Source organism: Rhododendron vialii, chromosome 7a, assembly GCF_030253575.1.
Source record: "Rhododendron vialii isolate Sample 1 chromosome 7a, ASM3025357v1".
NCBI classification, from domain to species: Eukaryota; Viridiplantae; Streptophyta; class Magnoliopsida; order Ericales; family Ericaceae; genus Rhododendron; species Rhododendron vialii.
The window spans coordinates 20,591,682-20,608,589 of record NC_080563.1 but is presented as its reverse complement, the minus strand read 5'-3'; the positions used below and the strand labels follow the sequence as shown (position 1 = coordinate 20,608,589).

Here is a 16,908-nt window from a genome sequence, read left to right as displayed (position 1 = left end):
GGACATTAGTTTGCATGCACTGTATGCTTGGATTGAAGAATCAAGTTTTGGAAGCAAACTTCGAGAGATACCTGGTCATCTTTGAAATGATATTCTTTTGACAAAGATGTATTTGTAACTTAACTTTCTTAACATCTTTTGACTGAAATATTTATAATCACTAAACCTATTTGTATTGTACTTAAGTATTTGGGGCTGGAGTGCCAATGATGTAATTTCTATAAACTTTGGAGTTGGATTGTAAGATAAACAGTTGAGAACTCTCGGTTGGGTATTTTCTATGTAATGCGATGGTCTTATTTCTGAAAAGGATTATTTATTCATGGTGAACATCGATGGCGTGAAAATTTCAAACCCCGTTATTGGACCGAAAGTAGACTAATTCGTGAGGTGGCCATCACAAGCCACGTATTTGTTGTAGTTGACACCTAGGCATATCCCATACCATACAAAACCAGTACCCATCATAGTTGTCACACGTTTTGAGTTACTAGTTCAGGAGGTCGTCTCGTGGTTCAGCGCTTTTAGTTGGACTAGCAAGGCTAATGGTGAGGTTTGTTTTGAGGTGTTGTTGCACTTGTTGGCCAAAACTTTCTTCAAGCCGGAGTTCTCTCTAGGGCTGCTCTGCTTTCTTTCGACTATTCACAGAGTAGGGGTTCCTTTAGGGCAGCCCTGGGCATAGGCTCACCAAACAACCGCCTAGGGCCTCCAGTTTTGAGCCCAATAATAAGGCCCCAAAATAGTGGAATATATTAAATATTATGTATGCTTACTATTTTATGTATGCTAAATATTATGTACCACAGTGGTAAGTCGCTTGTGGTTAGACCTTGGGATCGCGAGTTCGATCCCCATCTCGTATCGATCCCCATCCCGTCCCTGCTATTGTGGGTCGAACTTGCGACCTGATATACTAAAGAGACAACACTACCATTTTGCCACCAAGCTACAGGTCTGATTTGTTCCTTAAGGTAGGCTCGACTGGATTAAAAAGACTTATTTAGTAAACGACTTAGCTCGGCTTGTTAAGGGCTCGGGTCGTCAAGGCTCGAGCTTGATTTTGTGGTTCATTTAGTAAACGAGCCGAGCTTGAGCTGACAAAGCTCGGATCGGCTCGATTATAGCCCTAGTTGTGTTTGTATGGTTGGGTTTATGTAGTAATTTTAGGGGTATTTTTGCCAATCCAAATGAGGGCATTTTTGTCCAAATATTTTTGGGTTTAAAACGGGTTGTATTTTTTGTATTTAACAAATACGTGGTTGCAACTAGCACCACCCTTTGGAAATTTCAAGATTTCAAAGCCCGGATAAAGCACACCCCCAGGAAGAGAGACGGACACAATCGCACAAGAACAGAGAGAGGAGGAGACGAGGATACGATGTCGTTCCATTCCTTGTCATCTCCGCGGTATGCGTCTTTTTTCTCCAAACCCTTTCATGGCATCAAACTACCCAGCTCTCGCATCAGAGCTTCTTCTGACGTTCCCGACTTTCTTTCCGCCGATTGGTCAGACCCCTCTCTCTATCTCTCTCTCTCTCTCTCTTCATATATATATATATATGTATACAAACAGTGAATATCGTTTGTTAACTCTGATTATTCGTCATTGCCATGTTGTGTGTTCGTTTCTTAGCATTTTAGGAGTCATTTCGAGCATATGTTTAGAGTCTTGTCGGATTAGTGTGATATGTTCCCCAACCCCCCCGGGATTCATCCACTAAACACACCTTAGTTCATTTTCTTTTATAGCTCAGGTGTCCAGGCCAAATTATGCATACCTTGACTAATCTCCGGGGACCAATTTCAACCTCCCCTGGGGGGGCACCGTTAAAGCCGGAGTGGAGTAGCCCCACAAAGAGTTGACAGCATGTTGGAGGTTTTGAACCTGAGTCTTTAAGAAGGAGCAAAACCTAGTTCATTTTTGATTGATGAGTAGATGTAGGAAAAATAATGAGATTGATACCTTGGATCAAAGTTTTTGTTGCCAGAAGTTGGGTGTGACAGAATATTTGCCTAATCCAAACGACAATTTTAGGGGTATTTTGAATGATGCATTGAGATTTTGGAATGACTTAATATTATTATTGTCATCTTGTTTTACAGGGGTGTATTGGAGAACATTGGAAATCATGTTTTAGATTCTGGATGATCAAGTTTTAGAATTTGGCTTTTAATTAGAAGTTGTTAAAGTCTTTGGAGGAGCTGTGTTATAGAGACTATGCAAGAGTAGTAACTTTCGAAGTTGAATTTGACCGTAATGCTGTTCCTTGTGTTTTGTGGATACGTTACCCTTCTTTAGTTTTGGATTACTTTTCAAGTCTTTTGCTTTTGTATATTCAGACTAATTTTCTTTAAACCAAATATTAATAATTTAATATGTTTACTACTTATGAATTATGATATTTTATTCGGTAAAGGTGGATAATTTGTTGAAAACATTTGGGGTAGTATGGTCCTTGACGAAATGCCCGACTCCATATCCAGAATCTACAGCTTCTGTCTAGAAGTTTTCTACCTTTGGTGATTTTGGGCCAAATTCAAAGCGATTCTTGAGAATCGGCCTGAATAATGCCAAATGTTTGGGAATCACTTGATTTACTCCTGCTATGAACATCTCAAAAACTAAAGCCATATCTGTTCATATCCTAACTTGAGGCATTGTGATGAGATTCAAACAGAAGCTGTAAATTAAAAAAAAGAAGAATATGTCGTTGAAACTTATGAGTCGCTGAACAACTGAAAACTGAAACAGGTTTGTCCTTGAAAACCTTTAAAGTAGATGGACACAAAACCGTGTCCTTTCTGGGCCCTTCATAAGTTAGCACACATTCAACCTGTTTTTACGTGAGGCTGAAATTTTGGATCATTATTATCAGGTTGCTTTCTTTCTTACCTTTTAACATTTTCTAAATGTCTTATTTATCTATAGTCAGCCCTGGTTGTCCGTGAGATAGAGCGATGTAGGGGTACAATTCAGAAGAAAGTGCCGTTTTGATTCCAAAAGGCTTGTACTTTTTACCACTCTGCTTCATTTGACATGCCTTACTCGCAACTACATATGTTTGGCTGCATGTATCCATATCTTCCATTGTGCTCTAGTCAGAGATATCCTCCTCAATAAATCGGCAGTCATGTCTATTTCTTGGCTTCAATTCAAATCCCTTTGACCTTCATCTCATTATATTTGGCAGCCCTTGATCACATCATTCCTTGTACAGTGCATCAAGTTGTTTTTACTTGCATGGGCAAACATCTTAGATGGCTTTCCCAGCTTAACGTCTAGTGGTGCTACTTTTAATCTCCAATAAATGCATTCGCTTGTCCATTTCCCTCTCAATATTCTCGTTTGAGTTACTCTTCAAGTTCTGTAATTGCATTACTACTCAACAATCTTCAATTCCCTATCAGAATTGTACTCATTTAATTTTGTAAATGAAGACTTGGAAAATTGGATTCTAGTTCGCTTTTGGTTAATTGTCATTTTCTAGTTAATGTACATTGCAGATTAGTGAACAATGGACAGCTATGTAGCATCAACAAGGACACCCTACACGACACTGACGCATAAATTTTTAAATGGAGGGCACGACACGTTTTAGGAAATATATTTGCGTCCTAGACTCCTAGTTATAAATAAATAATAAATGAGACTCTAAGATGTTACACAATATATACCTTAATTCATATTGATCATTCAGTATTCAAACAAAAAGCGTAATATCATTTGTGTGTCGTTGTAATCGGTAAACCATCATCCGTCGCATAAAAAATACGACTTCACTAAATTTTAATTAGTGTCTACTATTTTGTTTAACACCATCGGCTTGTTTGTGAGTGTCCCGAGAGTATCTGGAGCATTTTCTAAAGTGCCCTGGGGTGTCTAATCTAACAACATTGAGAAAAAATAGGACACTTTGGATTTGAGTGTGAGATACGTGTCTGGAGAGTGTCGTGTCCGGCAAGTGTCTGACGCCGGAATGTGACTTTCGATGAAGTGTCCGTGCTAACTGGACAGTTTATTTTAATATGCTAAATCAACTTCTTCTTTTTTTTGGCTGCTGTAAAGAGTTTTTGACCAAAATAGTGTTTTTTTTAATATGAAATTTTCCTTTTGAGTGGTGATTCGAGACTTTCCACAACTAATATTTACTTTTGCCATTCCATGTGCCACATACAAGAAAAGTAGTGCACATATTTTATGATAAAACCACCACTTTAACTACAGGCTCTAAAACTAACCAGGCCACCATCACTTAAGATGAAGGCTGGGTTTTATCAAGCTCTAGATTGCACAATGGAGACATGTGTACCCGGAAATGGTATCGATTTCAGTTTTGGAACGTGCATTCTGAAATATGGAACGCCGCTTTGGACTGGTGAATTTTGCAATCCAAAGTGATTCCCATAAGTTTTCCTAATTACTTCAGTTAGATGTTCTAGATAGAGTGAGAGAAAAGAATGGGTGAGGAGGAGAGAAGAAAACAAAAGAAGAGAGAAGCTGTTGGGAGAAAATGAACACTTGGGAGGATAACTTGATACATTTTTTCAGATCTGTTTCAGATTTAAGATTTTCTTGATCCTGAAGGTCAGCTTTTCCCAATATTTTTACCCAGTTTTGATCCTTCACTTCTTTCAGGCTTGAATCTCGCAGGAAGAGACCTTTTGGCCCAAGATTGAAAGTAAGGTTCTAACTAAAAGATTGGTCGTCATAGCTAGCAATATTTTCCTTATAGGCTTGTAGCATATCAACATAGTTCACTCTGCTCTTGTAGTTTAGTGCAGAAGAAGCCATCCGACACCAGCTTGATGCATTGATGTTCAATGATCAACCTTGTCAAGATCATGGAATTGAAGTCATGTACAGGGTAATTGCAGCTTCAAGCCCTAGGCGCCTTTCCAACTAGTTTTAAGACGTGAAGAAAAGTGTGATTCCCTGATACGTATGTTTCTTTCCATGACAGTTTGCCGGATTTGATCCTTTTGAAAGGTCTACGTATTTTGGTCCCTACTTTGACTTGGGACAAGTAAGATATTTCTATACCTCTTTAACCCTCCATGTTCATTTAAAGCACTTTAATGACATTACAAGTTGAAAAGCAGCTCCAGGGATTTTACTTATCTGTTTTATGTGTTTTTAGTGGTGCGCTTCAGCAATTACTTCACCCGTTTTCTAACACATATCATGGCGTACACGAATGCTTTTTGGTTGGTCATTGGTGTCTCCCCTCTTCATGCAGTTTGAGAGATTCAGGCGGATTTTCCACCACTCGACCTATCGAGTGTTACTTGGCCACAAGGAAAGGAAGATCTTGAGCAGTTTGATGGTGAAGGAGGTTGAAACACTTGTGATTTTTGGAGATCTGTTTGAGGTTTAAATTCAGTGATTAGAAGAAAAAACTCATTACATTTCTAATAGGTCTATGTTTGTGAAAAATGTGGAACAGGATCAATACAAGCAGCGGGTTTGGGTAAGAGGAGCTCGCCCTGAGGAGGAGGAAGTATTTCAATTTACCATGGCACAGGTTAACTCATTGCTTCTTTTCATATGTAATAGTTGGTCTCTGCATTGGATGACAAGTCCAGTCCATTTATGTTTATTTGTTGGGGCATATAACTTCAAACACAATCTACAATTAGAGGGAGTTTCATTTTTATGCTGTCATCTTTATGTGACCTGAAGGCTGAAACCAAACTTTCGCCAGTAATCACTGATTGGTAGTCAATTATGTTAGTAAACATCTCAGAGAGTTGAGAACTTGTTAATCCCAAAATCCAGGTTTATTTTAAATCTCGAATACATGTTTACTCTTAACATTTAACAACATTGAGAAAATGATTGTTTATCTAGAGATCTGGTCTAGTCTTCAATCTGATTCCATTTAACATACCAGGTGCTTAATTTGATTTGAATTAATTCAGACAAAACATTCCTAGTGTTATGAGTTCTACAACAGAGGGGAGAGTAGAGATTGAGCAAGCCCTCTTTAGCTTGCCAAAAGTAGGATGCCAGATATATTTGAGCTCTTTTCAAGTGAGTGGGACTAAGATTTTCTGAATAGGTTGTGAGTGAGCACATAAAAGACTTGCCTTGTTCTCATTTTTCTTTTATAATACTCCCTCTATCCCATTTTTATTGTCCATTTTTGAATTGCGTGCCATTTTATAATTGTTTATATCTTTCAATCTATAGTGTTTTTCATAATTTTGAAAACTTTGTATTATAGAACTAATCGAGATCTATCAATCAATACTATATTGCATATTTTTCTAGATCTACACTAAAAGATATAGGCAAAAGACGTAAAAATGGGACGGAGGGAGTACATTATTATTGTCCGTTACTTGGTGCCTAAAAATTGGCTATGGATTCAAACGGTTTGTGGGTACATGGAACCAAGTCCTAAAGATTGGAGACAAGGTGACCTCATGAGCGAAGGTTGTCACAACCAGTGTTTTAAAAGGCACTAGGCGCACCATGGCCCCCTGGAGTTTAGGCGTAAGGCGCATAAGAAGAGGAAGAAAAGGAGGAAGATGAAGACGAGGAAGAGGAAGAGGAAGAAACCTGGAATGAAAGAAGAAAACATAGTACTAATCTGAGTGCAGATCTGAAAATAACTGTGAGGCGCTTGCCTCATGCGCTTCGCGCCTCTTCACGTACGTGCGCCTCGCCTCGACTCCCCAAGGCCCTTTCACTGCGCCTTGCCTCAGCACCTAGGCGCGTGCCTTTTAAAACACTGACTCATAGCAGAAGGACAGCCAGAGGCCTGGCTAAAGGACACCACTCTGAGGTTGACGGCCCATACTTGGGGTTGGAGGCAGGGCCCAAGTTGCTCAGGAGGGAAGGAGGACTGTAGAATGGAGGCTTGAGCTCAAGGAATCGTCTCAAGGCCCAAGCTCCCCTTAGGAGTTGGACTTCTGACCAGTGTTAGAGAGGCTGATTTGCTGACTGAAGGTCAACCTTCCTCAAGATTCGTATCATACCTACCCCTGAAACCTCAACCTGGGAAGTCCACTCCCACCTACCACGTGACCTAGACCTCACATGGTTGCTATCTACCTTCTGTCAAACCATTGGGTGCCTTCCACGTGGCCCTTGTCAGCAACCTTAAGACCCAATAACCTTTGACCTATGACACTCAGCCATGATAACTCTGGTCCCTCAGGCTCTTGTCGTTGACCCTCAGCCCCGCGACCATTATGAGGTCACCACATGTCCTTCGGCCAGAGGTCGTTTTGGGATGCCTTCCTCCCTACTGCCACTCTATCTGTCTAGGACCTGGCTTGGGTTCTCTCCTTCTCTGCCTTCGGCAACCCAAGCCTTCAGGATCTTGTTGATATCCTCGATGACTTTCAAGGCTCCCCTTGCCCACCATTCTGGTTCACACAGTTCACATTAGATTTCATATCACTGACATACTATTCCCTTGTTATGTGTTACTTGGTAGAATAGTTGATGCTAATTCAAATTGCCAGAGAGTTGGTGGTTCATGGGATGGTTATTGGCTGACGGAGTCTCTACTTCATGACGGTGATAGTTTTTCTCGCGGCGTGGCTTACTAAACAGTCAGTCAGGTCTTGATATGGTGGGCCTTGGAGAATTACTGATTGTTTCTTGTTGAAGCATCGACATTGCCTGTCCGATACCTCCAGATTCTGTATATATGCAACCAAAGTAATGCAATGGTTGTTCTGTTCATATTTCTGAGAGTAGTTGATGTATGTTTATAAGAACTGGTATATTCGATTCTTAACGCTTAAAACCTTGTACTTATCTTTTTTGTGTTATTTTGAAATTTATGGACATCTTTGTAATTCGGTTAATTTTTTCCGTCTTTCTTTGTGTATAATCTCCTTCCCCCCCCTCTCTCTCTCTCTCTCTCTCTGCTTTACTTTCTGCAGAAGGGGTTTAACGCTTCACACTCCCTTAGATCCTGTGTACGAGGGGTCTCAGTTTTGGTTAATTCATGTTTGGTTTTGGACAATTATGCAGCTTCTATTTGAATGGTTCGATTTGGTAGGAAGGTATTTAGGTTTTAAAAACGTACGATGTTCAGAGAAATTCTAGGCTACAAGTAAAGGCTAATGCCCTTATTCTGAGACAACAATGACCCATTTTTTCATAGCTGCTGAATCTGCATTACAGTTTGTCTAACAGAAAAATAAATGCATATTACATTTCATCTTTTCCTTCACATTTTTTTCCCCGTAAACGAAATTTTTTATCCAGACACCCCAATGGATTATAAGAGATGCCTGGAAATCTCAAAGCACAAAATTTACAGCTCCCTTTTGCTATTTCCACATCAAACCAAAGCCACAAAAGGTTCAATAAGCAAAGCAGTATTTAGATTTTTTTTTTACCCTCCCGTAGACTTATGGACACCTTTTTTTGAGTTAGAGAGCTTATCCTACGAGCCTCTCAATTCTGTTGAGAGGCTTCAGAGCAACAAGTTTGCTAAATACAGCAGATACATATCAGGAGAGATCTCTCAGTTAGAAGGCAACTTGGTAGAGACACTTTTAGGGTTGTGTTCAGATCAATGGATTTACAAACGGCAAAGGAAAGTGATAAGAAAAGCAATAATTACTCCACAAGTCCATGATCGAAAAAACAGCCTTATAGCGGGCAAGTTAAGCTAATAAATTGAGTTACATCAATGTCATCAACTGGATGATACGTAGATGGGTTTTACGTGGAAACCCATCTAATACCATACAAAACTGTTCTTGGCCAAAAACAATCAATAGCAAAGTCATTCAGTTCAACAGATGCATAAGAAATGAAAATGGTCAATGACTCAGCCTCTTCTGCATATTTAGAACCTCAAGCATTTGACACTAGACCCCAAGCTAACTCTAAAAGTAAACAACGGAAAAAAAAACCACCACCTAGCACGGAACCACTTCCCAAACTGTTATTTCTTTGGTTGAGGTTGATCGATCAGCTTGGTAACAACATAGCAATCCGGTGGAGTAATGTTTGTGTAATAGTTATGAATCGTATCTGTGATTTCAAAACCAAATTTCTTGTAGAAATTGATTGCGTCTTCATTGTTTGTTTGCACGTGCAAGTAAATCTCACCGATGTTTTTCTTGGAACAAAGATCAAGGACATGATTTAACAGCATTGTACCTGCACCATTTCCAGATTCCAAACATTAATTACTAATGCATAACTATTCTTTTATGGGAAAAAAATGGCTCTAGTCGGAATAACCAAATAAAACCTAGGAATCAATTTCCAGCAAGCATTGCTGATAGTTTTTGGTCACAGCTGACTCTTAAAAACCATTTTTTGTTGGACAAGTCCATAAACAGATATTCAAATTAGAATGCTACGCAATTCTACGGCTAGAATAGTTCACAATCTTAGACGACTACCAAAATTGCAATCGGCCAAACATCAACCAAATTCCTTTGAAAGGACGTATACGCTTTGTGGCATAACCAAACAACAGAGCATAACTTTTGAGGGAGTGTGCTATAAAGTTGGCACTTGGCAGCATACAAATAGTAAATTTTTTTTAATCCATTTGGAATATTGAGGTTTTGGAAACAGTTCTTTAAGGTTTTCCAAGTGATTCTTATGCAAGAGAAACAAAACTTGAAAGAAACAGGCAGATAACTCACCAATACCCAACCCACGATATGGTGCCAAAACACCCAATGTCATGATGTATACACGGACAGACCCACCTTCTTTCTTTTCCAGTCGGCACGCAATTGCCCCAACACAAATATCGCTGTAGTATGCTGAGCACAGAGAAAAAGAAGAATTAAAAACTCAAGAGACAAATCTGGATCTTGGACAGGGCTATGGAACTCCAACGCAGAATATCGGTGCTGGAGACGCAGAATTTGTGGCACAAAATCTAGCAGAATGGTCATAATGTAAACTAAAACTACGCATTCTGAAGCATTAATTTAACGCAACTTGTGATCCAATTTCTGCACGTAACACAAGTGCAAAGAACTAAGGTGTGTTTTAGGGTGTTCAACATGCCCACATGAAGACCACTGTCTGAAATGGACTACCTTGCCATATTATCCTGATACAAGGAAAGAGAAAACCCGATATAATAGACTCTACAGGAACACAGGTTTGAAACGACTAATTCAAACTGAAAGAGAAACTTGAATGCACCGTTGATAAAATTCAGGTCCAGAAATACTTGAAGAGAAAAAGTACTGGCAGACTAACTGGAGAATTCACTGAGTGATAGTATGATACTACAGATATGCTGATATCAGGACACATCAACTACTTAATCTCGTAAACTGTCTATAAAAGATTCTTCTACGAAACCCCACAGGCCCATTAAGCAAGTAGTTTAAAGAACTCCCAACACACTCCTCCCATGAAAGCACAATGAGTGGTCAAGAATAGAGAAGAAATACAAAAACAAAATATCGAAGACAACCTGCCACCAAAGTGCAATGAGTGGTCAAGGTTACTGCATTATATTAAGGAGAAGGATCGATGAGTAATGTCAACTACAGAATTTAAGAGTGAAACAATAAGGATTAGGTCCATAAATTACGAGATGACTGACAAATTCACGACTGTGTAGGAACAAATACAGGGATAGCAGCCCGTTCTATGGATGGGAAACAGTAACCAGAGCCTCTATAATACAGAACTACTATTTAGCCCTAGGAAACAAAACCGCCTTGCAGAGGCAACAAACATAGTACCTTGATCTTGAAAGTAGATGCCATGGCCACAATAGATCTGGTCTTGCACACAGAGTACCACATTGATCAAAGTTTACCAAAGGCACACCTAGGTTATATGGACAAGGGTACGGCCTTACAGGTGTGAGTGTGGTGCATGTCTAAGTGTCGGACTCCAGTAATTTCTATCTCAAGGACATTGGGACACGCCAAAATATTAGTATTCCTTCACATATATCTTTACATTCCACAATAAATGGTGGTTAATTGGTCTTTGGCATTTCATGCATCATGTAGGAGGTCTATCCATAGGTCATGGCAAACTAAAATTCCAAAATTTGCTTGCTTGGTGAATGTCCAACTAAAAATGTTGGACGCGGATGCAATACTCTTCTTTGTTCGTCAAGTCTTCAACATGGGTACTTCATAAATTTAGAAGAGTGCATTTAATATAGGCATACAAGCCATTAAGTATTAATTCTAATCTGGGTGGCCAACAGGGGGCAAATAGCTCCTCAAGTTTAGACACATCTACGATAAGACCCTGGCCATCTGAAAGACCTTTTTACTCCAAAAGAACCATGGTCATGCCAAAAAGTGGAGGAAATCACTGCAAACTTGACTTGTGCCAGCAGGACCGCAGGTTGTAAATCATTCACCATGGGGGGCTGGTACCTCATTCGTATCCGTCGTGTGTGCCTTGCTTACCAATTTGAGCTTGATTGTTCAAGTAAAACTATTCTAAAGGCAAACTACTGAATGATAAATTTGTAAGTTGTGACAATGAAGTTTTAGCAAGCCACGTATTCGCCACTAGTATTACTGCGTTACTTATACCACTCGTACCACCATAAATATAATATGTTCATGTTTTCATCTGATTCTTTCTTCTAGTAGCATTTCTAATTGTTTGAGGAGGTGAAATTCTTTTAATACAAGAAGTTCTACCTTCTTTGTAGGGATGGCAATTTGAACCGAATTGATGGGTATCCGAACCGTAACCGAAGTTTTTCCCCGAACCATAACCGAAATTTTCCCCGGCGGGTACGGGTATGGTGGAGGGTATGAGATAACCGAACGGGTTCGGTTCGGTTGTGGTTCGTCTGCTATTTGAACCGATCCCCGAACCGAACCAAAAATACCCGAAACCTTGAAATTACAAAAATAACCCTGTATATACACACACACACACACATACATACATACATATACCAATTTTAGGGGTGAGTTATTTCTCACTTCCAGGAGATCTCCATTTCCAGAGCGGTGCCTCCACTGTGAGGCGATCTAAGGTCTCTCTCTCTCTCTCCTTCTCTCTCCTTTTCTATGTTCCTCTCCTTCTATCTCTCATTGTCTCTATTCTCTGCGGCGAAGATGCGGAAGTCGGAGAGCGCGAAGTTGGCGTTCGGGCACTTTGAGGAAATCGGCGTCGTGGAGGCTTGTCGGCCGGTGACGGTGAGGGAGGGGAGCGGTAGGGCGACGGAGGAGGGAGGTGGATTCCGAGACGGATGATTTCATCAACAAGTTCAAGTTGCAGTTGAAGTTGCAGAGTCTGGACTCGATTATCAACTACAAGGATATGATTTGGATTGACTGCGAATATCCTCCATGTGCTGATGTTGATGAAATCTTCTGTCAAATGCTCTCCCTTGCTCTCTCCTCTCTCTCTCTCTTGTCTGGTTCGGTTACCCATTCGTTTCGGGGATTACCCAAAAACCAAATGGTTCGGTTATGGTTCCTTTCCCCCCTCCCTGATCGGATATCGGGGCAGATATGGGTAGCATATCGGTTTCGGGGATCGGGGACGGAAATCCCCATATCCGCCCAGAATGCCGCCCCTGGCAAGGTTAAGTTCAATATCATTTCTAAAGTATGATTTGAAGTGCAACTACATTGATTTTAAACCATTACAAGCAAAGTGTCAAAAAACAAGATCAAAACATTTGTTATCAACCAGTTTGTAGATGTTTGTTAGGGCTTCAAAATTGACGGGTTTGCTTTCCAAATCCTGTTACCAGTTGGTATGTGCTGCCAATACCATTACGGTAGTGGCCCGAACTAACCATGATACTACTGCCGAACCATCAAGCTCCAGCTGGACTCATAGGCCTTGCAGTTTGGGGAGTCTGATGGATCGGCCGGACCAAACTTTGCCGAAGGTTCACATTTCAGCAAGACGGGGAATCATATTCTAATTGATAGTAGGGTATTTGCCGAACGAGCGGGACCGGAGCGTTTACCGCTTGGTCTGTTGCCGGGTATGGTAGGACTATTCCCATGTGATTCACATATGCGTGGCTCACCCACGTGCACCTAACCGCCTGGCTAGGTGTGTCATTTTGGACGTCAGCCCTAATGGTTATTGCATATGCTGGACATGCACCCATGCACTCTGGATGACAGCTCACACATGTGCTTTGGTGACCGCCTTATCCATTACGTTAGATGTGATGTCAGCTAGAGTGGTTACCGAGAGTGCTAGGCACGCACACATACTTGGAGGACAAGTCAGGAGGTTCTATACAAAGGCAAAGGTTAAACCCTAGAAGGGTACATAATCTCTCTCACTCTAAACTCTAGTGTACATTCTTACTTAGCCATCGGAGTGCCTTTCCGGTCGTCCCCGGCCGGTTTAGGCACTGACAGTGGGTGCTTCCTGTGCAGGTCAGGCGAAAGGCTAGCAAACCCATCTTATCGGACCAGAGGTTGAGCAGAGGTTAACCGGATTTGATGAACAACACCACAATAACAACTAACAACTTACAATTTGACAACATCCGCTATGCTGAATGATAACACAGTTTAAAACCCCATTCCTAACAGAAAGAAACTACCTAAGAGAACAAATATGACAAATTAAACTTTGAAAAAATGAATAAGAATGTTTGGTAACTACCCAGTTGTTTTAAAATGAACTATGCTAATATGATTATTGATACTCATTTGAGTAGCAAACAGACTCTCCAACGGCATATTGGTGTTCGACATACATGGTTGGTAGATGTCTAACACGGATATGTGAGGCTGGTAGATGTCTCTGTGCTTCTTAGATTTCTGCTATATTTGTCATGACATAGCCCACCATCGGAACTCCCAGTCAATAGGCACATGTTTCCAACAACAGACGTGGTTGCTCTCCAAAAAAAAAACACAGACATGGCCCTAGGAAAACCTTTGCTTCAATGTATGCAAAGACAATGACATTATATTTAGTTGTAGCAGCAAATAGCAAACATAAACAAGATCTTTTTAACCAAAAAGTCCATTGCCTGGAAACCAATCAGAATCAGACCATCCATCCTCACGTAAGAACAAGCAAAACCAAAACCAAACAACAAACTTATTCATATGAACTCAACTGAGTCACACAATGGCAAAAACTGAATTGCTACTGTAACAAAGGTTTGAAACAAATGAACGGCATCCAACAATCAACAATCAGCCATATCCAGATCAGGAACCCAACCTAGCTAATGAATTCGGATTGAGAATAATATTGCAGTAATAGAAAGAGATAAACGCAACCGTGGCCTATTCGATTGACCGGATTAGACATGGGATCGGATAACAAAACCATGGGAATGGTATTTCTGGAATAATATATCCATCAGACTACCAATCTCGCACAACATGGTCATACAATACCTTGGCAATGTGGTATTAATGAACCCTCCCTACTGGATGGTGGGATTATTCATACTAGGGATTGCATAATCTACAATATTAGTCTGACAAATCAACATGGCCCGACTTAAAAGAACAGCTCTCCATCAATGGGTAAAATTCAAGCCATTCAAACGAACAAGTTAAGCAAACCAATCACAAACCCAGAACCCAATTAGCCCCCAATTTTGATTCACAAATTAGCCGCACACACACGGAGAGAGAGAGAGAGAGAGAGAGAGAGAGAGAGAGAGAGAGAGATTGTCAGATTCCAGAACACGGGTAAACCCTTAAAAGAAAGAAAGATTAAAAAACAAGAATACAGGCAAGAAAAAGCGAGGATTGCAGGAAGAGGTAGGTACCGAGCTTGGTGAATTCGGCAGAGGCGAGAGCATCGGCGTAGTATTTGTCGTTGTAGCGAACGGGGAAAAGGGCAGTGTTGAGCTTCTTTAGTTGCATCAAGTTCTTGTCTCTCACTCCGTCCAACGATATTGGCACCTCCCGACCACCTGCCCCCATTTGGAGCATGGAGAGAAAGAGAGAGAGAGGAGAGTGGGGTTGTGCCGTGCGCAGGGGGTGATTAAGGCTACGGGAAAGAGAGAGGGATATGCGGTATGCTCACGTAGCGGGTTGGACCAACTTCGACCCACCTCTAAAAGACCCCAAAATTGTTGTGGGTAAATAGAATTGATAGCAGTAATAGAATAGAATTGGGGTTGGAATGAAATTGGGGGAAATAAGATTGAAATATTTATTTTTATTCTCAGGTTTGGTTGTGGTTAGGAATGACCATTTTCATCCGTAATAAAATGGTGTGGCAATAGTAATTTTTGGAGTGACAATAGTGAATTTTGGAATGACACTAGTAATTTTGGTGTGACCGAGAAATGGAATGAAAATTCTTGGAATCACGATTTCATTCTAACTTTGATTCCATCCAACCAAACATACACTGACTACTAGGAACAAATACGAATACAGATATGTTCAAAATTATTCGATATTTGTGGGTCTTATGTTACTATTTCGGGCATTTTAAAAAATTATTTATATCTTTCAAAGTATATTATTTTTTATATGTAATATAGATCTTGTTTGATAGATCTTAATTGGTTTTATTAGACAAAGTTTGAAAATTATGATAAACGGTATAGGTTGAAAGATATAGCTAATTTAAAAATAATTTGAAAAAGTGAAACTGGACACTTATTTAGAGACGGAAAGTACCATTTTACCAACTACCAATGGGGTTTGTTTTGGAAATATGGTTATGAGGGATTGTGGTGAATGGCTTATTAGTCGAAGGACTTGGTAGTGTAGTCCTTCCTATCTTGTTTGTTTGTGCATGAAATTACATCAGAAATAAGTCTTATCGTCTCTAGTCGCTTTCCCATGTTCGTTTGAAAACTTCTGAACAGGAATTAATGACTCAATTGACAAACTTAGCATTACTGCAATTGTTTATCCCACAAATGTTTCTTCATCAAAATTTGCAAACTGCAAACCATCAAATTACATGCCATAAAGAACTACAAATCATAAAAAATGCTTACTTAAACCATGAAATTGAATTTACCCAAAAAAAAACCCATGAAATTGCCCTATCGCAAAACATGAAACAACGTCAAACCCACAATACTGGCCAATAACAAGGCACCAACTTCAGCATTTCCTCTCAGTGATGCCCAAAGTAATGTGGAGTAGTTTCATCCATTGTAATATGGAAATTTTTTATCCCTCATGTTCGTAGCTCGTGGATCGGCCTACATAAATACGTGAAGACTTAAATCATACAACTTTTGTTTATTGGCCGGCACAGACGATGTCATCGACGACTTTATATCCTTCATCGGCCGGCCGATCTACTGTTTTTATCCCTTATCTACGATTTTCAAGGTTTTTTTTTGCGTGTACAGTTGTTGGTCGTCTTGTAGGAAGGGTACCCTGGGCTGGGATCGTCTTGTAGGGAGGAACAAGCTTTGCTTTTCAGTTTTTGGGTTCAAAGTAAGGAATGAATCTTTGATTTCGAACAGAGGTCCCAACTAATTTGGGTTCGTGTTGGATGTTGTCGGCAAGGGGTCTCCATCACACTCCGGCGCCATGAACTTTGATCTACACAACAAGGAAAGGCGACTCGATTTGATTTATCTCTAGCGAACGGAGCACATGCATCTAGATACGGTGACTCTGACGGCTCTCATTCTGTATTTGAACTATCCCTAATCAATTCAAGTAATTACTGCTGCTCCACGTCGATTTCTGTGTTGGTTCGATTTTATGGCCGGGATTGGGTGAAATCGATTGAGTTTTGGGTATGGATCAGTGTTTGTTGGAGTACTCCACTATTGTTTGCCGAGTTGACTGGGTGTCGGGTTGATTGGGCTTGTTTGTAGACTGTTTTCCACTATTTTGATAGAGTTCTGTAATACTCCTTACTAAGTTGATAGGGTTTGGGCTGAAAAAATCAATAATAAAAAATAACAAATAAATAGTAACTGATTCCACTAAGGGGTTTTTTTTTTTGTTTTGAAAATGTAAGTTGTGTGCTGAATTTGACCGAGTTTTGGGGTG

General features: G+C 40.2%; 2 protein-coding genes across 2 annotated transcripts; one reads left to right on the top strand and one right to left on the bottom strand.

Annotated features, from left to right (window-relative positions):
- The first annotated feature begins 1,296 nt into the window (after nt 1-1,296).
- Nucleotides 1,297-7,821, top strand: LOC131331953 (uncharacterized). The gene is made up of 7 exons (XM_058365934.1): nt 1,297-1,506; nt 4,637-4,679; nt 4,773-4,865; nt 4,962-5,024; nt 5,238-5,333; nt 5,445-5,522; nt 7,474-7,821. Exons 1-7 carry the CDS (start codon nt 1,379-1,381, stop codon nt 7,558-7,560), a joined length of 588 nt encoding a protein of 195 aa, XP_058221917.1. The 5' UTR covers nt 1,297-1,378; the 3' UTR covers nt 7,561-7,821.
- A 779-nt stretch (nt 7,822-8,600) lies between these two features.
- Nucleotides 8,601-15,004, bottom strand: LOC131331954 (uncharacterized). The gene is made up of 3 exons (XM_058365935.1): nt 14,700-15,004; nt 9,631-9,753; nt 8,601-9,133 (listed from the first exon to the last, which is right to left on the bottom strand). The coding sequence occupies exons 1-3, from the start codon at nt 14,863-14,865 to the stop codon at nt 8,916-8,918; spliced, it is 507 nt and encodes a 168-aa protein (XP_058221918.1). The 5' UTR covers nt 14,866-15,004; the 3' UTR covers nt 8,601-8,915.
- Between the last annotated feature and the right edge of the window lie 1,904 nt (nt 15,005-16,908).